Source organism: Drosophila miranda, chromosome 2, assembly GCF_003369915.1.
Source record: "Drosophila miranda strain MSH22 chromosome 2, D.miranda_PacBio2.1, whole genome shotgun sequence".
NCBI lineage: Eukaryota > Metazoa > Arthropoda > Insecta > Diptera > Drosophilidae > Drosophila > Drosophila miranda.
In genome coordinates this window covers 19,561,129-19,588,601 of record NC_046675.1, presented here as the reverse complement: position 1 = coordinate 19,588,601, position 27,473 = coordinate 19,561,129, and the positions used below count along the sequence as shown (strand labels likewise).

Here is a 27,473-nt window from a genome sequence, read left to right as displayed (position 1 = left end):
AGTTCACTTAAATTAGTTTTGCAAATCGTATGTGCTTGCAGCACATAGGTTCTTTGGCGGACTTCACAATTTTATTAACCATTCCGGGATTACGTGATCACAGTAATTATAAATTATACAAGCTGACCATTACCGAAATATAGGTGCTAATTTTAAACGAAATCCTACCGACTGCGCCAGTTAAATATCCGCAACTCGAAATTAAGTTTTTAAAAAAATTTTATTTTTACAACTTAATATCTTGTCACAAGATTATGTTGAATTCCCCTACTTAACTTTACGTCTGCTTGTCTCAAACGGAACTGATTTGTCTATTGTTTGTTAGTATCCATGAGCCCTTCTCTCGACTCTGGCTTCAGGTGCTGCTTTCCTCGGCTGCATATTCGTGTCGGTGGCGTACGTGCCTGGAACGATATTTGGGGATGCGTCGGCGTTTGATCAAAGGCATCCGCTGCTGGCGATCGGTGTTGCATTACATGAGGGAGCTAGGAATGTGGTACTCCTTGATTTTATGACTAGCTCTAATTGGTCCTCAGGAGTGGCATGATTCTACGAATCAATTTCCCGAGTGTTAAGCTATTAAGCGTTTTTAATAACTGTTGAAATTTGAATGAAAGTCAAGAGCTTGTATATAATTCACAATTTATTTGCATATGTAAATACAGTGGGGGCATTGGAAATGACAACAACAAAATGCATTTCCTTTCGGCCGCACCACTGGCAATAATTTACAATATTTAAGCTGCTTGACCCGACACCGAGAATGGCGTGATTCTGGCTTGAATCAATGGGGTCCATTGTTTAAAAAATTTGGGGCCCTAGCTTGGAGTGTGGGAAGAATCAGTTATTGATTCTTCAGTGGTGTCCTGTTACTTGTGTGGATGGGGTACTAGTGTGGATGGGGTGGATGAATTGGACATAAACATAATGTGTATGGGACGTGAAGAATTATGGATACGTCACTACATATATATAAATAAAGATATACAATTTTTTATAAACTAAACAAAAAAAAACTTGTATGAGTCTTTTTTATAGTTTTATCTAATATGATCAGCTTCTGATATACCCTTCCTTTTTATCACTCGCAATACCAGTATTGTTTTGAATGTAATTATTTTATTGTCTATAAAAAATTGTTCTTATATATTTTAAGGTCGACCGGAAAAAGTGCACAATTGTACTCTAATCAATATATCTGTGTCATCATTAACGGTTACTTGTAGTGATGGTTTCAATGGCGGCCTACCGCAACATTTTCTTATGGAGCTGACGGACACTAATACACATGTAAGATACACTAGATTAAAAATATTTTATGTTCAACTTTATTCCTCACCCGTCAATCATACTCGTATTAATATTATATAAACTGAGAGGGGAGAGAAGATCGCTTGCAAAAAAACTAATAAGGAAGTGATACTGAATAATATGAATAACTAATTATTACAAATTAAATTATTGTTTATTGTGTAAAGTGAAACTAATGAATTCCAATAAAAAAAAAAACAATGACAAGCGAAGTGCTTGCATGCGCTTGTAATGGTAAGTTGTAACAAGCTTATTTTTTTGAGGGATCATAATTCCTTACAAGAGATTTCCTGCATAAAGGTTTAAGCGGCTGCGATGCAATCAGCGTTGATAAGGTCGGCAGTAGTGCCAGCTGTGGCAGCGTTTAAAGGCGCGGCGAAACCATCAACTGAACTGGCCATAGCCGACAATGAAAGAGATGAGAAAGGACTCACCAGAGGATTGAAACAAGTCCAGAAGAGCAAGGAGGATCGAGGGGAAGAAGAGTCCGACCCGCGTACGCATGATTAAGGCAGTTGCCCACATAGCCATTCGGGCTTTCGGCCATTTCAGCATGATAAATTAATAGTTTCTGAACGAATCTTCTGTCTGTCTGTCTTGTTTAGCGCCTTATTGTCAGAGACTATAAGAGCTAGAGCAAATAACTTTTATGTCCAGACTTTCCTGATATCCCACTTTGTTATCCGAGATCCTATCTAATATTTATTTTTTTCCTTGTTCTGGAATTGTTTTGAAGAGATTGATCTTAAAGGCGCATCATTTATGCTCTCATCTCTCATCAGTTATACAACTGATTTGTAGGTTGTTTTCATATTTTGATAATGTAAGTGAATTCATTATTAATAACATTGCAAATTTAGCGAAGTGACTGTACACCGGCCACTTTGAAGGTATCCAGATTTGAACTCAGTTTATAGGGAGCGGAGCGAGTCGACGAATCTCTCTGCTAATTTTCTCTACTCTCTACTATGCTAACTTTTCCATCTTTTCCTTGGTGAATACCCCTAATAGCCACTGTAGAATTTTGCAATAAAATATTGCTAATTGCCTTTAATCAGGCTGCGGACGCGGGGGACTAGCGGGGTGGACCAGAGCTGCTTGCGGCGGAGACGTGAAATCATAAAAAGGCGCGACCGTTCTTCATCAATGTGAGATTTCGACTCTCTCTCAGTTTATTACCCTAAGCTATGCTGCAGCGAATGTTTCTCAACATCTTTATGTTGCTTCATTATTTTGGGCGAATGTAACTATTTTAGGCGGTAGATCTTAAAGACTTAAGATTTCATTTATTTCCTTTACAATTTGAACTAATTTATTTCAAATTTTCGGCTGCATCGACCGCTGTACCGACATTCCGGCCGTCTTGAACGACCGCATGTCGATCTTCAATCCTCTGGTAGCTGTGACAATTTATAAATTGGGCGCTTAATTACGCTCCCTCCTGTTCGCACCTCGGCCACCCTGACCCTTCCATCCGCTCCTTCGACGACTCTGGTTACCCTGCCGATGATCCACCGCTGCGGCGGCGTGTGGACTTCGTGGACCACCACCATGGCCACGACCTCGATGTTGGGCTCTGGCGTTTGCCACTTGCTGCGACGCTGGAGGCTGTACACGTAGTCCTTCGACCATGCCTGCCAGAACCGCCGTTTGAGCTCTGACTTTGCAAAATAAGAAAATATAGGAGTCTCGGGCTCCAGTTTCAGTGAGTTCTTGGACATTAGTAGGACGTCCATCAATAAAATTGCACATGATCACATCGTGTTTATTTAAAAAACCGGTGAAAAAGAAGCACGTGTCGAATGGCATAAGAAAATTAGCTTCAAAAGCTTTTTTTAATATATACATACAGAGGTGAAGAATCATGAAAATCGTATATTAATTTGAGTCCGAAATAAAACAGCAATCGACATTATCAGTGTTTTAAAGCGAACCAAATGCCAGAAAAGTTTTCGCAACAAACCTTTTCAAATCAATTGGTCGTTCGTTAGTTCGGAAAGTGGTCAACAAAAACTGGTCATGCTGCAACTTTTTGTTAAAGAAAAATATAAAAATCAATTCTTAGTGGTAATTAACAGTTTTTTGGTCGGAAGTTGTTGTAGAATTGAGGAAAACCAGCCTACAATTGTACTTTATAACCACAATCCGAGCTCTCACACATATCCCCACTCAACACCTTTTTTAACCACCCGAAATATCGAATCAAGGGGTCATTTGCCTTGCAGACACTTCCACAAATATAATCGTACGGTTTTATTTCCAGCTAAAAAAAAAATACAAAAATTTTAGTGTTCAACGTTTTTAGAGATACTTCCATCTGAGTGCCAGAGCTGCGAAAATAGGTTATAACGACATCTTATAGTTAGGCGACATCCTTAAATAGCAGCATACGCACCTGGTATTGTACCACATCCTTCAAAATCTAGTCCAACACACTTGTGAGGATCAAGATCAATTTAAATTAAATATTCACTGCTTTTATACCATTTTATAATCATATATACTGATAGAAATTTTTAGATATTTATATTTTTGATTTTTAAATACTTAAGGTTACGTTCTTCGACGTTCTTCTATTTTTCTAAATATTTTTATTCTACTGTACGGACTTTGAAATTTAGCAAAAGCAATTTATTTAAAAAAATTTTTTAAACTATATATTTTTCCATTTAACGATTTTTTTTTGACAGATTTGGGGCTTTGGGAATTATGATAGACGGCTAAGATTCAACTGTTTGCCCAAACTTTCTAGTGCCGTATTTTACAGGTCGATGTACTACCTTTTTTTTTTAATACAATTTTGTATTTTTAACGGTTTTTAACGGTAATATGTCATTCGGAAAGTTTGTAAAAACCTATGGAGGTGCAGCCGTTTGACCAAACCACCTAATGAAACTCATCCGTTTATCCAGTGATTTTTACAAACGATACCTTAAACGACGAACGACACAAGATACAAGCAAATATACAACAACACTAGAAATTAATTTATTTCGACTTTTTCCGAGTTTTTAAAATCAAAAGTTTAAAAATATATGTAGCATTGCCGCTCCGATCGCTAAGCGCAGCTTCGCTCGGCCGACATGGGTAGACAGACACAAAGCGGAGATAACGAGGAGCGAGCTTCGAGAGAACGCTTAGCAGGGCAAGCAAGCGCGAAGCTTTAACAAACATGCAAATGGCATAGTGGCAAACAGAATATGTTATTGAATTGTTATGAGTTTGGCTGTGGCTCAGATGCGATAATCTCGGGTGAGTTTGAAAACCACTTAGTCAACTCAAACCCTGCGGTTAGGTCCTCTACGCATGCAGCACCAATAAGTCATCGACGTAAAAGTCGGACCTATTAACGCTAGCAGCTTTAGGGAATGAGAGCTTCGCAGACTCATAGGTTACAGTGTTGAGCTTGTATAATCTCGAGAATTCAGAAGGGTCTCTTCTTCACACTATGAGCTGAAACTTCCCATCTGCTTCGTTCACCTCTTTTCGATCTTTGAATCCAACTGCAAGCGGTAGCAGAAATGTACACAAAAATTATTATTGGCGCGACCGACGCGATAATGTTATGCAAATTGATTTGTTGGACACACACACCACGACGCGGGCAAGTATTATGTTTTCATATACTGCAATTTCTGGTGTCACTGTCACTTATTCTTGTTGCCTATAATTAAATTTACAGTCCAACCGGGGGCGCCTTGAAGAATTAGAAGAGTTTTTCTAAACGAAAATCACCGAAATCCTTGGGGGTAATTTATTTTTTTATTTGGCGGGACGGTTATTAATGCGCTCGATCTCTTTCGACATTAACGAACGACTATATTATTCTTTACAATTCAATCTCTTATTCTATCTAACCTACGGTGGAAAAGCGGGGCGAATTCGCCAAGAGCGAGCCCTAGCCTAGCTTACACTAGACTTCATATTTACGATAAAATAAAACAAATCATCGCCGCCGTAGATGGAGGGTCACGCAACACAGATTTTAAAAAGCATAAATTCGGAGCTCTTACATCCGAGGAACTTTGAAGCTTGTTGAATCGCACCAGGATGTCTTATTTTTTTCTCGTCCAATATCGCCACATAGGAATACTATGGAGAGTTCAATTACTTGATTTCCTTTCAGTTTCGCTTCAAAAACTCGAAGTACTCATTATATTTATAACGGTTAAAGTGCACTTACAAATTTTTTAGACCGGATTGTATTTTTGAAAGGTCCAGAATTTTCCAGATATCCTTTAGCTTTTCAAAAAGTGGGATATCTGGACTTTTTGCTATTTGCGTAACTTGTATTTCATAAAGAGTTTTCAGTACAAGCTTATAGAAGTGATGGCGACAGGCAAAGTATGTTTAATCTCTATCACATTGTTGCTTAAAAAATAAACACAGGCCTTTAATCCGACCTGAGGCTGTTGTTTCAAAACAAAGAATTTTTACACCATCTTCAAGATGCAATTTAAGAATTGAATTCCAAATTCTTTGTTGCAAAGCAATGAGTTGTTCTGTATTTTCAAATGTGATTACAATTGGATGACGGTACTCCTTATACTCTTCAACTATCTAGAGCTGGGAAAATATTTCCATCTCAATGAAGACGGACAATTGCTGGAATATTATTGTTGAATTCGTCTTTTATCGCTATGTCACGTTTTTTCCGACTTTCTTTACGCATTCGCAACAGAGTTTTTCTAAACGAAAATCACCGAAATCCTTGGGGGTAATTTATTTTTTTATTTGGCGGGACGGTTATTAATGCGCTCGATCTCTTTCGACATTAACGAACGACTATATTATTCTTTACAATTCAATCTCTTATTCTATCTAACCTACGGTGGAAAAGCGGGGCGAATTCGCCAAGAGCGAGCCCTAGCCTAGCTTACACTAACAGAGGCACCCCGCAAGGTGGTGTCCTGTCTCCTCTTCTGTGGAACATAGCAGTCAACAAGATTCTATGTGACCTAGAAGGGGGGGGCTGCAATGTCGTGGCCTATGCGGACGACGTTGCGATTATCTTCTCGGGGAAATACCCCCAAACACTGTGCGACTTAATGTCCACAAAGCTAGCGCAACTGTCGGATTGGACAGAATCGCGCGGTCTGGGAGTAAATCCCTCAAAAACGGAACTCGTACTATTCACAAATAAATACAAGGTCCCGCCCCTCAACCCTCCAATACTACAAGGATGCAGGCTCTCCTTTAGCGACAGTGCCAGTTACTTAGGGTTGGTAATTGACAAGAAGCTTAGCTGGAACCTGAATGTCAAAGACAGAGTGAAGAAGGCAATGACTGCACTCTACACATGCAAAAAAGCTATTGGGCTAAGATGGGGTATGAACCCAAGCATAGTCCAATGGATATATCAAGCTATAGTTAGACCAATACTACTCTACGGAGTTACGGTGTGGTGGCCGGCCCTATCAAAAAGGGCGATCACCAAGCAACTGGGCAAAGTCCAGCGGACTGCCGCCCTATGCATCAGCGGAGCTCTTCGCACCACCCCAAATGATGCGCTAAATGCCATCCTATGCCTACAGAGCCTTGACCTCGGAGGAAAGGAACGGGCAGAAGCAGCAGCAATACGTCTAAGAGACTCAGATCAATGGGTGACACAGTGCATAGGTCACTCAGCCATATTAAATAATAGCAGTACCGTCCCCTCAAAAACAGACTACCAAGTTCCAAGAGAGTACACAGACACTCCCTTCGACACAATCATCCCTCACAGAGACGAATGGCTCGAGGGACTCCCAGGCCCAGATGGGGCCATAAACATCTTCACAGATGGATCAAAGCTGGACGACAGAGTCGGAGGGGGAATCTACTCTGAACAGCTAAGCATAAGGCATTCCTTCAGACTCCCAGATCATTGCAGTGTCTTTCAAGCGGAAGTCATAGCAATCAGGGAGGCTCTAGACTGCCTACAAGCGGCTGCCGTCACGGCAACCAAGCTAAACATTTATAGCGACAGCCAGGCTGCGATCAAATCGCTGAGCGCGATTTCCTCGAACTCGGCCACCGTGGCAGACTGCCGCAAATCTCTGCACGAGATGGCTCAGCAATTTGCTATTAGCCTGATTTGGGTCCCGGGCCACCGGGACATCGAGGGCAACTGTATAGCGGACGAGCTGGCCAGATCTGGCACTACAATCCCCCTTCTCCAAGACAAGGAGGATATCTGTATGCCAATGGCCACCTGTAAGCTCATTATAAGGGAGCAATACAAGCGACTAAACAACGATATGTGGCAAACAGTGCCACGATGTCGCACAACTCGGCAAACATGGCCGACCATGGACATGAAGCGCACCTCCGAGCTCCTCAAGTTAAGCAGGAAAAGGTGCAGCGTGGTCACACGTTCCCTCACGGGACACTGGCTAATAGGCACCCACGCTAACAGGCTGGGGGCCCCACATAACGATTTTTGTCGCAGCTGTAGAGACGAGGAAGAGGAGGAGACAGTGGAACATCTGTTCTGCTCCTGCCCAGCTCTCAGCAGAAGAAGGCTACAGCACCTGGGCTCAGCCTTTCTACACGACATCTCAGAGATGTCCAAACTATGTCCCAGGAGGATAGCGAACTTTGTGAGAGCATCTGGCTGGGATAATTGCTGACAGGAAGTCTCACAACGCAGGAAGGAAATGATCCTATGCGGTATCACAACGGGCCGAAACCGGCCTAAGTGTGACGGGTTCCGAGCGAGCCCGGCAGCCGCCTCAACCTAACCTAACCTAACCTACGCATTCGCATTGAATGGTAGACTTATAAATAGAAAGCTCATGAAAATTATAGGCAATCCCTCTACTGTAGCTTGTAGATAGAGTCCTTTACACTAGGCTGTCATCTATATAAGGCTACCACGAGCGTGATTAAAGCGATATGATTTAAATTTCAACTTTTTACTATAGTTAAATATCCGCAACTCGATTTTAAGTTATTAAAAAAGATTTATATTTTACAAACTTAATATCTTTATGTTACTAGTACCTCCCAAACACCTATATATGTATGTCCTTTTTATTAGAGGTACCTGAAGAAGTGGTCTGATCGGGTCTAGATTTGGTATGCATAATTTTTTTACACGCCCCTATGTTTTGACAAAGTTTGATTCAGATTGATTAGTTTTAAGGAATAGAATCGTGGGAAGCGCCAGTCGGCATCTGTAGCTGCAACACCTATAAAACCCAGAAAATTGTTACTACGATTACCAAGGTAATCTTGACAATCTGACCCAATAACATTAAATGTAAATGTGGCGTCATGAAATTCAAAGAAAATGTTATGAAAAATATTAAATTGATTACAACTTATTGATTACAGTAGGCGGAAACAAGAATTCGGTCCTGGGGTTTGAATATTGTGTATGAAATTATTATTCGTTTCATCTCGGAAGCGAAAACATCTAAAAAAATACAACTTGTAATCGAAAGCACATAAAATTTCATGAAATTCGGAAAATTCGAAATTTATAATATATGAGCAATGCCAATAAGAAGCAGAGGGGCCTATGATTAATACAGATGTGTCAATTGAATCCAAACGCAATCAATTCCAAATTAAATTGGCATTCGCTATTATGATCAATAAGTCACAAGGCCAGACATTGTCTGTATGTGGCTAAGATTTGGAAACACTATGCTTTTCCCTCGGACAACTATATGTGGCATGTTCTCGCGTGGGAAAACCATCCAGTTTGTTTGTGTTGGCTAAAGACGGACTAACTAAAAATATTATAAACTCTATTGCGCTGAGAGATTAATCTTTATTGTTCAGTAATCTTATAATTGATAAGTAAATCGCCGCATACTTATAGTAAAGAGTTATTTTTATTGAACTAAAAAAATGTTTCCTAGAAATAATATACATGGCAAAACAACGCTGCCAAGTCACCTAGTTTTAAATATAATCTGTCGTAATAACAATAGTCAGCCCACTCAATCTGCCCAGTCGTTACAATATTTTATACGTTATAAAAATAGCAGATAGCAAATACGTAGCCTTAGAATTGGTATCGAAGCCGATGATTGACGCATTCTCTCTCTTTTGGTATCGCTATTATTAAAAAGGGACGAATTGATTTATTGGTTATGCGGGAAGGGGGGATCTCCGCGAATTCTGTTAAGTCGGAAAAACATTGTGATAATTTATCAGTAAGAGAGGAACAACGACCGCTAATGTTAATTGCAATCTTGATCTTGCAATTCTTGGTCAGAATTACTGAATATTTTATGTTTCCTTTTTTATTTTCATTTTTATACCCGATACTCAAAATGAGTCCAGAAGAAAGCCTTTCCGACTCCACAAGGTATATATATTCTTGATCAGCGCCAATAGCAGAATCGATTGAGCCTTGTCTGTCTGTCCGTCCGTCAGACCCCATGAGCGCCTAGTGCTCAGAGATTATAAGAGCTAGAGCAACGACATTTTGAATCCATACTTCTGTGATATGTTACAAGTGTATTTGAAAACTTGCCTCGCTCCCTTTTGCCACCACAAAGGACGAAAATTTGTGGCATCCACAATTTTGAAGATACAAGAAAACCAAAAACGCAGAATGGAGGAGAAAGATTGTTTTCTAGACGGCAGAATGATTTCCAAATAGGCTTTTTGGAATGAGGGAAAATCTGTATTTGTTTGAACAACCTCAAGGAGTCTAATATGAAATTGCAAAGGTGGAAAATAAAACTGAATGAGTTTGACTTTAAAATAAAATATCTACCAGGCAAGGAAAATCATGTAGCTGATGCCTTATCAAGGGTAAAGATGAATGAAAATCTCCTTGGAGAAGCTTCCAATAGCGTTGGTGCAACTGTACATAGCGCACAGGAAGACAATCTCAATCACAGCCGCTGCAGATAAGGTAGAAACAATTCGCTATTTCCACAAGCTAATCATCAAGATCACGTATAAAGAAATGACTAACTCCATGGCGAAGGATATAATAAAGGAATATGTATGCACCAAAAAGAGCGCATTATATTTCCATAACGAAATCGATTTTTCCTCATTCCAAAAAGCCTATTTGGAAATCATCAATCATAAGGAAACCATATTAAAGTATCATAAAGGCTTACTCCATCCTGGGATAGAGAAAACAGTCAATTGGTTTAGGGGAAAATAATATTACCCGGATTATCAGAAATTAGTTCAAAATATCATAAACGAATGTTCCACTTGTAATATTGCCAAAACAGAGCATAGAAATACAATGTTGGCATTCGAAACCAAAGCCGAGAAAGATTCATATTTTATTTGCGCAGCATTGCAAGCATGGCTAAATGCGGAAAACGTTAAAATGGAAATTTTTTCCCTCAAAAATGGAATATCTGACGTAGAGAAAGATTTCATAAGACAATCAACGAAAAACTAAGAATAATATCTAGCGAAGACAATTTAGAAGATAAATTCACCAAGTTCGAATTAATTCTTTATACTTATAATAATAAAACCAAACACAATACCACGAATAGGACCCCATCAGATATATTTATTTATGCAGGCACACCCGACTATGATACGCAATTGAATAAAGCAAATAAAATCAGTCAATTGAATACAAATCTTATAGAGTATGAAGTATATACCCGCTTTAAACAATCACCTCTAGTTATGTCTAAAGTAACGAACCCTTTCAAAAGGACGGGCGAAATTAGACATGTAAACGAAAAACATTGTGAAGAAAAAAATAGGCGTAAAAAATTCATTGTAAATCAAAATACAAGAAAAAGAAGAAATCTAATACAAGCAAATATGATAATTCCAGAGAGGAAGTTAATGGAATCGGCGAACTTCAACACCATTAAAATCCTCATCTTCCTCATAATTACCGTCGTAATGGCACAGGCCCAAAACATAGAAATAAAACATAATTATGATCCGACCTGATCCACATTAAGAAATCTGCTAAATATGCATATTTTTAATGATTCTGCGTTTTTGGTTAGATGCCACAGATTTTCGTACTTTGTGGGTCGGAAGAGGACGGGGTAAAATTTTGAAATAAACTGTCAAACTTACAACTGAGGTTATAAACGTTTCTTTCTGGATGTTAGACATTTACTTCTTTCACAATACCCCTATCCTATTTGAGTATCGAGTTTCAGTTGTACAATATGCTGATATCACCGAAGGATGAATAAATGTCGGCGATTCTTTTTTGGTCGGCACTTGGTTAAGTAGTAAAAATACCTAACATCTAAAAATGTTAGACAAGCAGAAATTACGCATAAAAATTAAAAAAAAAATTTAGATACGTCCTTCTTAAATGCAAACGTTTCCACATTTTGAAACAGACCACATTTTTAATCAATTAATTTGGCGTAATTTAACTCGATATATTTATAGCAATTATTGATTCAAAACATTTTTTACGAGCTATGTTAATTTGTTTATTTCAGGAAATGAAAGCAAATATTACATCAACGAATCCAAGATTTACGGTTTCAGGTCTTACTCCAGGTAACCTGTATAAGCTATCTATATTTTCCTTTAATACAAAAGGCCGATCTGATCCTGAAATACTTAATGCGGCTATGCTCCGAATGCCAGAAAAGCAGCTAACATCAGAACAGAGTGAGCAAAATTTTTTTTTTTTACTTAAGCTTTTTTTACAGTCCTCTATTTTGCTTGCTTACTGCCCGAATATTGTTTATCAAAAAGATCTTTCAAAATTTTTAAACAGACATTAAAGTTCTTTAATTTCATATACACAAAAATAATATAATTTTAATAATCTTAGGTTAGTTTAGATTAAGTTGGTCGCTGGAAAGGCGTAGGAGCCTCCCCCTTCTCACTTGGGCCTTTTTTTTACATCGCACGTTAAAGTGGCCCATGAGGCAACCAGCCAAAGCGTGTTACGTGCGGATCCCAGGCAGAAATTATTCTTGCTTCCCCCCTATCTGGAAGGAATCGTTTATAATTCCTCTCCATAAAAAAGGCAGCAAGTCTGATGCAAAAAATTATAGAGGTATAGCAAAGCTATTCCCAAAATGTTTGAGAAGGTATTAACTCCGCACTTGCAACATCTCTGCAAGTCACTTATATCTCCCACTCAACATGGATTTATAAGACGGCGATCAACCACTACGAACTTGGTAGAGTTTACCTCTTTCATTATTAAAGGCTTTCAAGGTAACTTACAGACGGATGTTATTAACACCGACTTTATACCAACTGTTTCCAAATGCAGCGGGATTGACTCATCCCAATCTAGTTTGTTAAGCCAAAGCTCCTGAAAATAGGATCTTGCCTGAGAACCTGAGACACTTTGGACTTAATTGCCCTTAGGTCGTACCTAATAACGCTAGCAGCTTTAGGGAATGAGAGCTTCGCAGACTCACTCCACCTTTTCAAACACCGGATAGCTAAGAATGGGGCTGGTCCAGTCCCATAGGTTACAGTGTTGAGCTCATGGCGCCCACGGGTGGACTAGCAAAATAAACTTATTAAAAAGTGGAAGGCACAGTGATAGTGACACAAGTGAAAAATATATAGGTTAAGTTAGGTTAAGGCGGTAGACGGAAGGAAGAGATAAAGAAACCCCTGCCCCACCAAGCTCACTTGTACCTATAAGAGGTCCACTGTGTTGCCGCATGGGCATGTGCCCCTTCTCGTTGCCTGAAACCGTGAGAGCAGACAACTACAGGTTAAGGGCAGTCCCATCCGGAGGCTTGGATGAATTTTGACAAGGTCCCTGGTTTGCTTTCGGACAGGTCCGAAATGTCCCTGAGGAAAGCGGCTCCGAGAATACGAAGACGACGATTTCCAAGGGCTGGGCAATGGCAGAAGAAGTGGGGGACCGATTCCTCCTCTTCCTCATCGCGACAACTTCTGCAGAAGTCGTTATGAGGGATTGACAGTCTAGAAGCATGAGTGCCGATCTGCCAGTGTCCCGTAATGGCTCGAGTAACTGCAGAGCACTGTGCTCTGTTGAGTCTATACAGCTCTGCTGAGCGCTTTTTCGATCGATATGGCCATATCAATCTTGAGACTTTACAGGAAGCGGTCTGCTGCCACCTCCTATTGGCATTTTGCTCGAACAATTCGTGCGTGAGGAGCCTGCACGTAGCCAGAGGCATCGCTACCTGCTTCCTCTCCGTTAGGAGAAGAATCGTAGTACCCTGCCTGGCTAGATCATCGGCGGCGTCGTTCCCCTCGATGTCCCTGTGGCCGGGGACCCATATAAGGAAGAGATCTAACTGCTCTGCGATCTGGTCATTTACAGTCGCTGAGTTCGACGATATTAAGCCTAGAGCTTTAATAGCTGCTTGGCTGTCCGAGAAGACGCACACTAAGTCCGTATCAAAAAGTAGTTTGGAGACGATGGAAATGGCCTCCTTGATGTCTACTACCTCCGCTTGGAACACACTACAGTGATCCGGGACCCTGAAGCAATGACTGATGTTCAGCTCGCTGCAGTAGACTCCGCCTCCCACACGGCCGTCCAATCAATCGGCCGGCCTGATCGATCAGGCTGATCAGATGCTACAATGCAGGACGGCAGGAGGCAGGAGGCATCACTGGGAACGTCAACATTCACAAGATTTGTCAGCAGAGTCACACCGCAGGGTGGAGTCCTCTTGCCCTTCCTATGGAACGTGGCAGAGAACGCACTGCAGCGGGAGATAGAGGGGGGTGGCGTATTCGGGCGATGTTGCTATAGCATTCTCCGGAAAATTTCCGCAGACGTTGTGTGAGTGCATGACAAGTACTCTCACGAAAATGTTGAGATGGCTAGGAGTTAACCCGTCTAAAACGGAACTTGTGCTCTTCACCAAGAAATACAAAGTTCCGGTACTGACTCCCCCAAACCTCTGTTTTAGCAATAATCGAAGTATCTTGGCCTAATCCTAGACAGAAAGCTCGATTGGAAGCTGAGCATAGAGGATAGAGTAAAGAAGGCCACAATAGCACTTTATACATGCAGGAAAGCAATCGGACTAAAATGGAGAATGACCCCGTACATAGTGCGGTGGCTATACACCGCCATCATACGACCAATCATGCTCTATGGAGTGGTGGTATGGTGGCCAGCCCTAGACAAAAGAAATTGTCTTAACAGACTCAGTAGGGTTCAACGCATGGCGGAGCTATGCGTAACTGGCGGGCTACGCACCGTCCGGGAGTCAACCCCAGATCCGTCAGTACGCCTGTGATGACGGTCGGAAGGGTATTATTAAAGGCGCCTTCTAAGTCGAGGAATGCTACCAGGGTGTATTCCTTAACGTTAAGGGACGCTTCGATGATCGATGTGATCGAGTGTAGGGCCGTTTCGGTGGATATTCCCTTCCGATAGGCATGCTGGGAATCCGAGATCAGACTGGGCGGAATACACGCCGTGAGATGCAGCCCCAGGAGCCGTTCTATCGCCTTCAGAAGAAAAGACGATAGACTAATGGGTCTGAAATCTTTTGGGGCAGTGTACGAGGGCTTGCCTGCCTTGGGTATGAATACGACTTAGGTATGGAGCCAGGTTTCCGGGATATATCCACGGGAGAAGATTCCCTGGTATATCCTTTTGAGCCAATTAGTGGCTTTTTGTCCAGCGTGAATCAGTTGGGCAGGGATGATGCCATCTGGTCCCGCGGACTTGTATGGTTTGAAGCTTCTGATTGCCCAGGAAATGTTCTCCTGGCTTAGCAGGTTCATGATATCAGTTGAGGCAACGGAAGGAGCCGCCATGTAGTGTGGTCTGTTTTCAACGCAGCCGGGAAAGTGGGTGTTAAGGAGAAGATTTTGCGACTTATTGCTGGACGTTGTCCATGATTGGTCGGCATTCTTCAGGTAGCCCAGAGTGGGTGTAGTCTTTGAGATAACTTTGCGCAAGTGCGAGGCTTCTGAGTTATTCTCAATGTCGCTACAGAACTTACGCCATGAAGCGCGTTTGGCTTTCCTCAGTTCTTTATTGTAAATTGACAGACTGGCCTTGTAATCGGCCCAGTTCTGCTCAACGTTTTCAGCCTTAGCTTTATTGAAGAGTCTCCGGGAGGCTTTCCGGAGTTCCCTCAGTTTCCGATTCCACCACTCAGGTTTCTTCCGGCCTCTGTTCTTGCCAGAGGGGCAGGATTAATCGAGCGCCTCATTGCAGGCGTCGGAAAATAGTTTAACAAGATGAGACGTGGCTTCCCTGGAAATCTCCTCCTCAGGTGGAGTCTCAGGGAGAACACGACAGAGGTGGTCTGAGTACCGAGCCCAGTTTGTCCGCCTAAGGTTCCGGAATTGAGCTGGTCTCGGTAGTGAAAAAGAGAATACGGTTTCCACGTACCTGTGGTCCGAGAAGAAGTGCTCTTCCAGGACCCTCCAAGATACGATGTTCCCATGTATCTCATGAGAGGCAAGTAATAATGAGTAAGTAATAAAGTAATAATGAAGGTGGGATCACTCCCCCTATTTAATAGGACCATCTGAGTGGTCAGTAAATAGTTGAAAAGGTACTCACCCCTTTCGTTAGTGTCAGTGCTTCCCCACTGGCAGTGGTGTACATTGGCGTAGCATCCTACAGTTAGCCCGGTGTCCTTGGCCTCGCAGTCTGTGATTAGCGCCCTGAGCGCCTGTGGAGGGGCAGCAAATTCATGGAGCAGATTCTCAGTGAGCACCCCTGGCCTTCGAGGCTCACTGCTGTTTGGTCCTCATTGCTGAAATTTGGGAGCAAAAATAAGTGCAAATCTCTTTTTGCAAGGATGCAGGTGCGAGTTTTACCTGCGGTGTCAGCTACGTATAGCTTATAGTCAGGAGTACTCAGACCAGAGACCCTGTTTCCGAGGACCCAGGGCTCCTGAATGAGGACTATGTCGGCTCCACCCTTGGCTAGGTGGAGCAAGAGAGCAGCGCATGCTGCCTTACAATGGTGGAGGTTTATCTGCAGGAGTAACAGTGAAATTCCTGAGGTTCACCTCCACCATTGTCCAGCTCGTCCCCGACCCCGATGTGCTTGAGATCCCTAGTAAGATCGCTCACGTCTGACACGCAACCATCTAGGATGTCATCCGACACCACTGATGTCACGTCCGATACCGACACAGGCTTGTTCTCCATGCTACGGATCTCCGGGGGCTCCAGGTCTGGCTCGACCGTCGGTTGCATGCCCTTAGAGTCGGACTTGTACGGTACTACGACTACCTTCTTGTAGCCGTAGTCCACTGCGCCCTCCGTGTCGTGGAGAAGTCTAAACGACTCCTCGTTCAGGACGAGGATGATTTGGCTCTGCAGGCTTCGCCGAGACCCACGCTCTGGCCCTCGGCTTGCTGGGGATGTCCTCCCACTTCACGGCCTCCAGCTGGGCTCCTGGGAAGACCTCCTTGAGCGATACTACCGCCTTCGCGTAGAGGGCCGCCGAACGAGCGGTCCTCCATTTTTCTCCAACTCCTGGAGGAAGCAGTCTTGGAGCTCGTTTTCCACGAGGTGCCATTTGTCCCAAGGAATCTGCCCGTCTTTAGAGCCCCTATCTAGGACTCCAATCAGGGTTTTTCCTCTCGCCACCTCGGCAAACGAGCGGTTGCTCGGTGTTTTCGTCCTCTTGGCTAGAATACTGCTAGAGTGGTAAAAAAGTGGATAAATCAACAAAATGTGGAATTGCTAGACTGGCCGCCGTACTTTCCGGACCTTAATATTATAGAAAACGTTTGGGGGTTATTGTCTCGAAAAGTATATTAGGGCGGAAGGCAATTTCAAGACTCTGAGACCCTAATTGACGCCATTAAATCAGCCTGAGGGGAACATACTTATTATATTTGATTGATATTATATAATATTTTATTAAGTAAATATATAAGTAAATAAGTAATTTTATCAACCTAATAGTAATACACTCTAAATAACAAATCGAACAATTTCATGCTTTTTTTTAACTTTAAGCTAATAATCTTCGTGCGGAGCTTTTATTCTCGCCAGTTGTATCGCTAACAATTGGATTAACCTTAGCTGTACTGGTCGCCATACTAGCGATTATACTCGCTCTACGAATACCATGCACAGCTTCATCCAGAAGGCGTCAGAAAGAACTGTCTAATGAGAATATATCAAGAGGTGAATCTCCAGGACCAAGCGATAAAAGTTCTGCAAGTAAGGATCTAGAGGATTATGATGAAAAAAATCCCGATGTTGTACCGGAAACTATTGATTCAGATGATCAGGTAAGAGTCGAGTCATTTAAGTATTAATTATATGTAGAGAAATCGGTTCGATCACTAACCATACAGTATATAGATGTGGCAGTTCATTCAACTAGCGAGGTATAGAGAGTCTTTGTTATGTAGGGGTCGTCAAATTCCTTTGACCACCTCTTTATAAACCCAAGCACGCCCATGGCCTTATTTACCATGGTTTAAATGTGTTCAGAAAACTTTAACTTGGGGTCTAACATAACCCCAAGATCATCCACCAGGGTAATTCTCTCAAGAGAACCTCCAAATAGGGTATAGGGAGCCAACAAGGTGCTAGAACGATGAAATGTCATAACTTTTTCGAGGCATTAAGGTGTAACAAGTTAGCACAACACCATGACTGAAAGTTATTGAGATCGGATTGCAAGCGAGAATGAAATGAAATGTCCTTGTGCTGGACACATAGTTTAACATCGTCCGCATACATAAGTACTCGAGAGTATGTTAATACCGAAGGCAGGTCATTAATAAAGAGTGTGAAGAGTAAGGGGCCTGTGGTACTCCCGAAGAAACCGTTACTGGTGAAGAGAGGGAGTTTTTGAAGAGAACTCTTTGATAACTGGCACAAAGATAGCTAGAAATCCATCTCAGGAGGTTGGGCAGAAACCCTAAAGGGTCAAGTTTATGCGATAAAGGAATGGTTTACAGAGTCGAATGCTTTACTAAAGTCGGTGTAAATAACATCCGTCTGTAAGTTACCTTGAAAGCCTTTAATAATGAAAGAGGTAAACTCTAACAAGTTCGTGGTGGTTGATCGCCGCCTTATAAATCCATGCTGAGCGGGAGATATAAGTGACTTGCAGAGATGTTGCAAGTGCGGAGTTAATACCTTCTCAAACATTTTGGGAGTAGCGGATAGTTTTGCTATACCTCTATAATTTTTTGCGTCAGACTTGCAACCTTTTTTATGGAGAGGAATTATAAACGATTCCTTCCAGATCGGGGGGAAGCAAGAAGAATCGATGGACAGGGTGAATAGTTTAAGCAAGGGTCCACACAGAACCTCGGCGCAGTACCTGAGTACACAGCCTGGAACCCCGTCTGGACCCGGTGACGCACCGACTTAACCAGTCGAAGATCATGAAGTTAAGAACATTCATTTAACAAGGGACTGAAAATGCCGTTCGACCTAGGTAAACCGTATGGGTACGGATGACCAGAGTAGCTTTCCTCAGAATAGGTGGTTTGGAAAAATTGGGCAAAAAGATCGGCAATTGCCTGATCATTATTTGCAGACGAATTACGAAATGATAGCGAGGATGGGTGTGCGGACATTCTAGGCTTACTGTTTACGGAGCAGTAAAACTGTTTAGGGTCCTAAGAAAAACGTATCATCGAGATAGGTAGTTCTTATAGCATTGTGCATTAAGAACTGAAAAGTTTGACCGAGCTTATTACATAGCGAGAAGTAGGAGAACCAACATCCTGAAATTTGGTATAAAGTCTTGATTTTAAGTTTTTTAGGCTGGATAACTCTTTGGTAAACCAAGGGGGTTTTCCAGATCTAATCGCACAAGAAAGCGGGACACAAGAATCAAAAAATGTGCCAAGAGCATTGTAAAAAATGTTTGTGCCTTTTATAACATCAGTGCACAAGTACAAAGCGGACCAATCAAAATTCCTAATTAGATTATTAAGCTTCGTAAACTCGGCTTTACGAAAGCAACGGACACGTTCAGGTGGCCTACTCGACCAATCCAATACAGTTGGTCCTATATCTAGCGACACTTCGAAAGTAGGATGGTAGGCTGTGGATGGCAGGTATAGTGAGCGAAAGGGCTCCGGCTAACAACTATTGGCTCGGATCCGATACAAAGCAAAGATCAATCAATCTACCCAAGGTTAGGAACAGGTCCAGTAAGCAGTCAAAAAAATCATGTAGTGGAATGGGCACTAGTTATTAGAGTCGTTTACTGAAGACCAAACAATACCTGGCAAAATGAAGCCACGAAGAACTATGGTCTGGAACTATGGAACATATGATCCCTATCTGGTAGCGAGGAGATATCCGAAGAAGTTGGAATATACAAGCAAGTAATGAAGTCAATTGTACACACAGGAACTCCAGGTCATTTTGAACCTAGACTTTTAAATGTTCAGACGTGAAGTTTAAGTCCACTGCAATGAGAACAACACCTGCACATCGAGACGAACGGTCCTTTCTAAATATTGTGTACCTACACTTAAAGGAAGCTGTCTTTCTGACAACGGTCAGCTCTTTGCAGCCCTTACGCGTCTGCCTCATGAATTTGACCATGTCGGTCAAACCATTTTGTTTCGCGATAGCATCACACACACGAGGGTTTTCAGGCCTGATTTTTAGTGCACTGCGCTATTGCAGAGCCAGCAAGGGATCATAAGTTATATCCTTTTTGCATTATTTTTTGACACAGACCATGGCGTTTGTTAAAAATGTAATCGATACTATTGTTTGAATAAGCAACAATTATCTGGCAACACTTTATTTTATCGTGCTCATAATGTATATACCACTTTACTCTCAAATAAACGTTTAACCGTACCACTACGTGTCTCTTGTAACAGCTCCGTTTTATATATCGCTTATATATAGAACGGTAAACTAAATCGGTAAAATTATATCCAACAGCGTTTTTACAATTAGGAATTTTTAAAAAGAACAAAAAAAAAGTAAAATTTCAAGCCAAATATCTATCAGATTAGTAAGACTGATATGACAGCGGTTAAAACGAGAGCTAATAAAAGAGAAAAGTTTCGTGAGCGAGGTTTGAGTAATAGGGAGAGAACGATAAACACGAAGAGCTACGACAAGAGAGCGGGCTATATGTTATTTGAGAGCGTAGTTACAAAAAAACAACAAAACAAACACACTACTAACCGACGTACGAAATATATAATTAAATTATGTTTAATTAAAAGATGAATTCGGCAAAACACCGGCGTAGCTCAAAACAACAATATGTCTAGTCACTACGAAAGAGAACGAACGATTTTCCTCCCCTAGTTTGAAATAGGCTTCAATCCCGTAATATGAAAACAAAGAAGATCGTATTTTTCCAGAGGAGACTTTAACCCTCATCAACGCCCGAGCCCTATATAGCGAGATCGACAGTGACAACAGCAGTAATGAAAGCGGAATTAAATCGTTCAGAAATGTACGCACACGTACATTTTTACTTGTTAATGCATGCAAACGTATTTAAAAATTGTTTGCTGATTTACACATTGCACGCTGAATACCCTAATGACAATTATTCGACTGTCAAGTCATGTATGAAATATATTATGTATTTACTTATGTATATCTGCTCATTATAATCATATATGTACTCTATATTATTCTTTATAATATCTTTAACAAAAATGAGTATACATATAAAGTGGTTAACAAATGTATGAGCGTTGCTCATCTTGCTATTGTATTGCCGTTGCAAAGGCCCTTTTTAAAAACCAGCTACTAGTTATGAAAAGTTTACATTTTGTCGCATAGTGCTAATAGTGCTATTACTACACACTGGAAAGATATTTAATTTAATTATTTAATATATCGGGAACATAAGGAAATATTTAATCATCACAATCATTCTAGCCCGACAGTACACGGAACAGACAACAGATTTCAACAATCCATACTGACCACAGTCCTAGTAGAGGAATTTCTTTAAATGAGCCGCAACATATAACAGCTGCTGAAATGACATTACGCACTTCCCACGGCATGGGCTATTGTACTTTACGCAGTGGAGTGCATAGCCCGGTACAGGCTATGGCTGGAGAAATCTCAATTGTAAGTACATATTTTTTGTAAGCAAGTAGAACAAATCATCTCTGTTAAGCTATTAAGCGCTTTTAATAAATATTGCGAGTTCTGTATTTAATGAAAGTCGAGAGTTCGCATGTAATTCACAATTTATTAGCATATGTAAACCGACTTATCGCGTATGTACATATGTAGGTAATTGGGCGAACGATTGATGCGAGGATGTTAATCTAATAGCTGCGACGATTAGCTCACGACCGAAAAAAGCCAGGGCTGACGGGCCAAATGTTTAGGCCCTATGCACAACTATTTATGCAGCAAGCTTAGACGCGAACGAGAGAGTAGGAAAGCCCGAGAGCGTTAGAGCTGCTCGGGACTGCTGCTAAGCAGAGTACGATAGATTTATATGGACGTTGACATGCAATGTTTGCATCTTACAAGAGGCGATGCAATTATTGCACCGTCAAGTAGCAAAACGCAGCCCTCCTCCCGCCCAACCGACCGAGTAGCGCTGCCGCATGACGCGCGGTGCGTAGCCGAACAAAATGCGTATGTTAAGAAACTAAACATGCATTCAAAATACATTTACGAATACCACTACAATTACTAATTACTAGAAAGGTGAGTGAGGATTAGCAATTTAATAAGAGGAAGAGAATTAGTGGTGGATATAATATGATAGAGGAAATATAAAGAGAATTCCGCTGCATATGCATATGCGGTAATTAATGATCTTTACAGTGGGCACTTGAAATTACAACCAACAAAAAAATGCATTTCCTTTGGACCGCACCACTGGCAATAATTTACAATATTTAAGGGGCAGCAGGCACATCTTGTTGACGCTGCGCTTGGGGATTCCAGATGACGTCTTCAGCACAGCACCTCGGAAACGCCATCTCGTCCATACAAAAGCTCGCCCACTCTCGCCAGTGACCACTTCATGGGAGGAAGATTCTCATCCTTGACAAGAAACAAATCTGCGACTGCTAAGCTGGGCTTCGCAGTGAGCCAATTAAAGCGCTACTGCAGTGACGTGATGTACTCCTCCTTCCACAGGGACCAGAAGAGCTGCTGCAGGTACGAAACACGATGCCAGCCGTCCAGGCGATCGAAGTTTAGCCGCGTTACTTCAGGCTCAGCGAACGAAGCAGGAGGGCCACCATTCAAGAAATGTGCTGGAGTTAGATCGGCAGGGCTCTCTGAAATTGAAACTAAGGAACTGGTACTTGGCCGTCTTCACTGCAGCCTCCCATATACCACCAAAATGCGGGGAACTCGGAGGAATGAAATGCCAGTCCATAGCCTCGACCAAGCAAAAATCCAGCAGCGCCTTCTGATGGTCGTCGCTGAGGACCAGGCGCTTTAGCTCCATCAGCTCATTCTTAGCGCCGACAAAATTGGTTGCGTTGTCTGACCAAATTTGCCGCGGCTTTCGTCTGGTACATATGAAGCGCTTTAGTCCATGAAGAAAAGAAACTGTAGATAAGTCCTTTATAAGCTCCAGATGAACAGCATTGGTAGCGAAACAAATGAAGACGCAGATGTAGCACTTGATTGGAGCCTTGTTGCGTGCCTCCGGTTTGTAGAAAAACGGCCCACAAAAGTCCACGCCTGTGATCTCAAAGGTATGAGAACCGTCGAGCCGCTCCTTTGGAAGATCCGCAATAAAATGCTCCAATATCCTGGGCTTCAGTCGAAAGATCAAGATTGGATGGATAGCCATCAAAATCCAACGAAGAGTTTTCAGTTGACCATCTACCCTGAGAAGTCCAAAGTGATGGCGACAATGATGCAATTGAGCTCGATAAGCAGTGTGCTCCCCTTGCCCGCAGTGACTTCATGTCCTCCCATAGCTGAGTACGCTGGACTAGTCGCAGCAATACCTGGGTTCCATGTTCAATGTCTGAGACAGTGAGTCCGGGGCGCCGAATTCGGTTACAAAACTTGTGAATGTATCCGAAAACGCGTTGCAAGGAAGCAAATGAATTCGCATACTTGGAATCAGAAACCATGTATATGTAGGGCTATTTACCCAGAAGAGCCTTCCGGCGAAGTTCAAGGGCTGGCTTATCAGGTAGCAAGGTGGGTGGCCAGTCATCTGAGGAGCCGCAAAGAAATGGAGGACCACACAAAGAGGTGACTCATTCACCTCATTCACCACCACCATGTGCGTTTTATTAAGCCGAATATTACAGATTCCCAAGTTCCCAAGAAAACAAGGAAAAAGCAGACGCTGGGTGCGCTGGGGATGATGACCATAAAATTGACGAAACACTCAAAGGCAGCGGCAGAGGCAGAGGCAGACCAAAACTGATAAGAACTGGACTAAGAGGAAGACCGGGAAAACAGCATATTTATGTAAATTTGTTAAACTGTGAAGAGACCGTGGAACAACAGTGAATGGTGGACAGCTATACTAGAGGAGTACAACGCGCTGATGAGAAATGAGACATGGGAGCGAGCGCAATTGCCGTCTGGCCAAAAAGCAATTGGATGTCGCTGGGTGTACGCAATCAAGCATGATGCAAATGGAAGAGTGGAACGTTACAAGGCTAGACTTGTTGCCAAAGGATGCGGACAAAAATACGGCGTTAACTACGACGAAACGTTTTCTCCTGTCGTCAGATATGCTACAATCAGAATGGTTTGGCGATAGCAGCTGAGCTTGAATTTCATGTGCACCAGTTGGAAGTATCAACAGCGTACCTCAACGGAGACTTGACTGAAGAGATCTACATGAAGCAGCCTAAGAGGTTCGAGCAGCAGGATGGTCTGGTTTTGAGATTAAAGAAATCTCTGTATGGACTTAAATAATCTGGTCAAATGTGGAAAATCAAACTGGACGAAATTTTTTCGCAGCATGTGCAAGTGAGCCGTGCATATATACGCGTCATAATGGCACACATGTCAACATAATAACCGTATATGTTGATGACCAATGATCTGCAGTTCAGATCTTGGTGAGTTAGAGGAAATTAAATGTGTAATTTCGAATGCATTTCAGATTGTCGATAAAGGCCCTATTCATCAATTCCTTGGCATGGGCATTGAACGAGATGGTTTAACTGGCGCTATCACTATAAACCAAAGGCAGCATTTGTTGCAGCTTTTAAAGAAGTATGACATGATAGACTGCCGTACTGCGTCAGTGCCGTTGGTTCCAGGATTCCACGGCAAATGTGACAGCGAGTCATGCAATCCAGTGGACCAGGCCGAGTACCAATCCCTAGTGGGCTCACTTATGTATGTGGCTATTTCGACAAGACCCGATATTTTACATTCCGTATGTCAGCTATCGCAACACAATACCAACCCACACAAGGAGCATTTAGCAGCAGCAAAGCAGATCTTACGATATTTGAATACAACGAAGCATCTTAAACTCAAATATCAGAAGACTGGAAATATGGTGTGCGGATACGTGGATGCAGACGGGGGCGGCGATAGCGTCGACCGCTTTCATCCTGGGTGGCAGCACTTTCGCATGGGAAAGCAAGAAGCAAGTATCCGTGGCACTAAGCAGCACTGAAGCGGAATATATGGTGTTGTCCCTAGCAGCCACCGAAGCAGTATATATTCGAAAAATATAAAATGAAATGAAACTGTACATTAATGAAAAACCAATAATAATTTATGGAGATAACATTAGCGCTATGAATTTGGTTAAGAATCCGGTTAAGAACATAGAACATGCACGGTAAGAACATAGATATCATTATGTACGCGAAATCTATAGTAATGATGTAATCTGAATCTGAAATATTGTCCTACTGATCATATGAGTGCAGACCTACTAACAAAGAAGACCTACTACACACATGCTAGGTCTGAATGCATATAACAAATAAGAATTGTCTTTACTGAAAATGAATCAATTTAGAAATATCTGTATTGAAGAGGAGTGTTGGATGTGAATACATCTAACAACTAAATAAGGAATACCCCGGCTTTCCAAAGTTTCGTCGAGCACCGAGGATATCCACAAGTCGTTCATTTGCGACATCGGGACGAACTTCGTCGGAGTGAGCCGCCACCTCAGCGCTCTGCGGATCAGGCTCAAGGAGCAAGGAGACGAAATTCGCGACTTCGCGTCAAGGAACGGATGCGTTCATACCGCCGCGAGCTCCTCACATGGGACGGCTATGGGAAGTAGGTGTAAAAACTGCCAACTGCTCCTAACCGCCGAAGAGCTCGCCCTCGTCGGCATCGAGGCAATAATGAACTCGAGGCCGCTGGGAGCCATCAGCTAAGATCCAAGCGACGGCGAGGTTCTAACACCTGGGAACCTGCTGACAGGCGGGTCGCTCATCGCCCCCAGCACTGCGGACTCCGGACCAGGAGAGTCTCAGTTGCTTGCGGCATTCGCGGAATTCGCCCCGCTTTGCCACCGTAGGTTAGCTAGAGTAAGAGTAATATTGAAGGAGATCGAGCGTATTCATTTTCGCCCCGCCAAATAAATAATTAAATTACAGCCACCCAAAGTTTTCGGTGATTTTCATTTAGAAAAACTCTTATAATTTTTCAGAAATATTGGTCGAAAAAAAAAAACTTTTTTCATATTTAAAGGATTTTTTGGAATTTTTATCGCTGAATACGAATCTGACCTCCAAAAGTTCCAATTTCAAGATTTTGAGAAAAATGTACTCAAAGTCTTAAAAAACACTGATTTTTTGGAATACGTGTAGAAAATAATGCCGAAGTGCTAGATTTAATTAGGTTTAAGTAAAAGCTTGAATTGTCAACCAAATGAATCAAATCGAACAGTCCTTGAATCAATCCAAAATTATCATGTAGCTAAAAACTAAGGTGGTAAATACTAAATATATATTCTGAAGAGTATGCTTAATCGATATTATTAGTTTTATAAAATCGTCCCCAGTTAAGACGCTGGGTGGTGGTTAAACTGTTTTTTTCTGGTACGGATTCACGCTCCTATGCCATCTCATCTTAATGCTTTTGCAGTTAATATAATATAATATAATTGGCGAGGCATTCATTTTGGTGTTGTTCCGAATAACTCCTAGCTATTTTAGTGGAATAAGGTAAAACTGTGATGACCTCCACGTTCTCGGCCTACTTGATCCTCTAATTATTATAGATTATTAAGTACTCATTACTTATTATATTCTTATCTTAAAACTCTAAGCAATAAAAACATTCTAAAACATATTTTTTTATTTTATTTCAGAACGTTACTCCACATGTATATTCAAGCTCAATTTCCCAATGTACACTACCTCGCCAGTCGTTGCAAAATGCTTGGCCAAAGTATAATTGCAACATAAGCGGAATTAGACCAACATCAACGTTTCATCAACTTTCTTTTCCACAATCAAGAGTGCATAGCCATAACCATTCACAATCATTGCTTGGACATTCAACTGCATCATCTTTAGCTTCGAATAGCTCTATTCCTTCGCCATCAAATGTTTTACCTCAGCCACAAGGAAGAACAATACCCTTGCATCATATAAACCAATCTCAAAGCGGTAGAGTCTGTATAGGACTCGGCAGCGATGAAATTCACTCAGTTGAACAAAATCTTTCCGATGACGAGGTTACCGTCCAAACTCCATTAATGATTAAACGCGACAGCACTGTATGACTATAGAAATTCCACAGGGTGGTCGACACTCCCCTGTGATTACATTATTAATATTCTCTGTATCCTGAATTTCAAACTCTTAGAATAAACTTTTATACTTTATTATTGAAACAGTATTTTTCATAGTTAAATTATTTTGCGGTTAAATGTAATGTAATTTATTAAGATGCCAAGCTTTTTTGACAACTATTTACTTCGAAATTGAATAAAACGATTAGGGTCGAACGCAATAATGTTTATTTATACCGACGGCTTAGCTCAAGATTGCTTGCTTGTTTACCCGGCCAGTTAAACCTTAATACGCGAGATCGATATGCAACCAATGCGGTGAGAGATTAACATAGAACTAATTTTGATGATAGCAGATCAAAACAAAAGCCGAAGCGGCAACTGCAGAGTGCCCTTCCAACGAAAGAGCGCCGCAGCGCTGCCGAACTTCAGCGTTTGCAGTACACAGGTGGTTCATTATTGCTTTATAAATCTATAAACTTATTATACTAACAAACAGCAATCGTAATTTTCTTAAGTACATTATTAAGGCATTATTACGAACAGTAATGAAAATGTAATTTTATTGTTTTTGTGCGGTGAAATAGAAAACATATTCTAAAGTAAATTGTTTTTTATTTTTAAATTTATAATTTTAAATTTTTAAATT

The 27,473-nt window shown here is 41.6% G+C and overlaps 1 protein-coding gene across 4 annotated transcripts in view; it reads left to right on the top strand.

The window, feature by feature from the left end:
- The window catches only part of LOC108154150 (hemicentin-1), a 78,124-nt gene extending 51,193 nt beyond the window's left edge, over positions 1-26,931 (top strand). For 3 of the 4 annotated variants that reach the window (XM_033389153.1, XM_033389152.1, XM_033389151.1), the window contains 5 exons: positions 1,157-1,290; positions 11,706-11,880; positions 17,161-17,438; positions 21,037-21,234; positions 26,399-26,931. In XM_033389153.1, coding sequence (XP_033245044.1) covers positions 1,157-1,290; positions 11,706-11,880; positions 17,161-17,438; positions 21,037-21,234; positions 26,399-26,815 — 1,202 coding nt within the window. In that variant the 3' untranslated portion in view covers positions 26,816-26,931. Of the gene's footprint in view, positions 1-1,156; positions 1,291-11,705; positions 11,881-17,160; positions 17,439-21,036; positions 21,235-26,398 lie in introns of those variants that run through there. The other variant, XM_033389154.1, reaches the window with a different exon arrangement.
- The last annotated feature ends 542 nt before the right edge of the window (positions 26,932-27,473 follow it).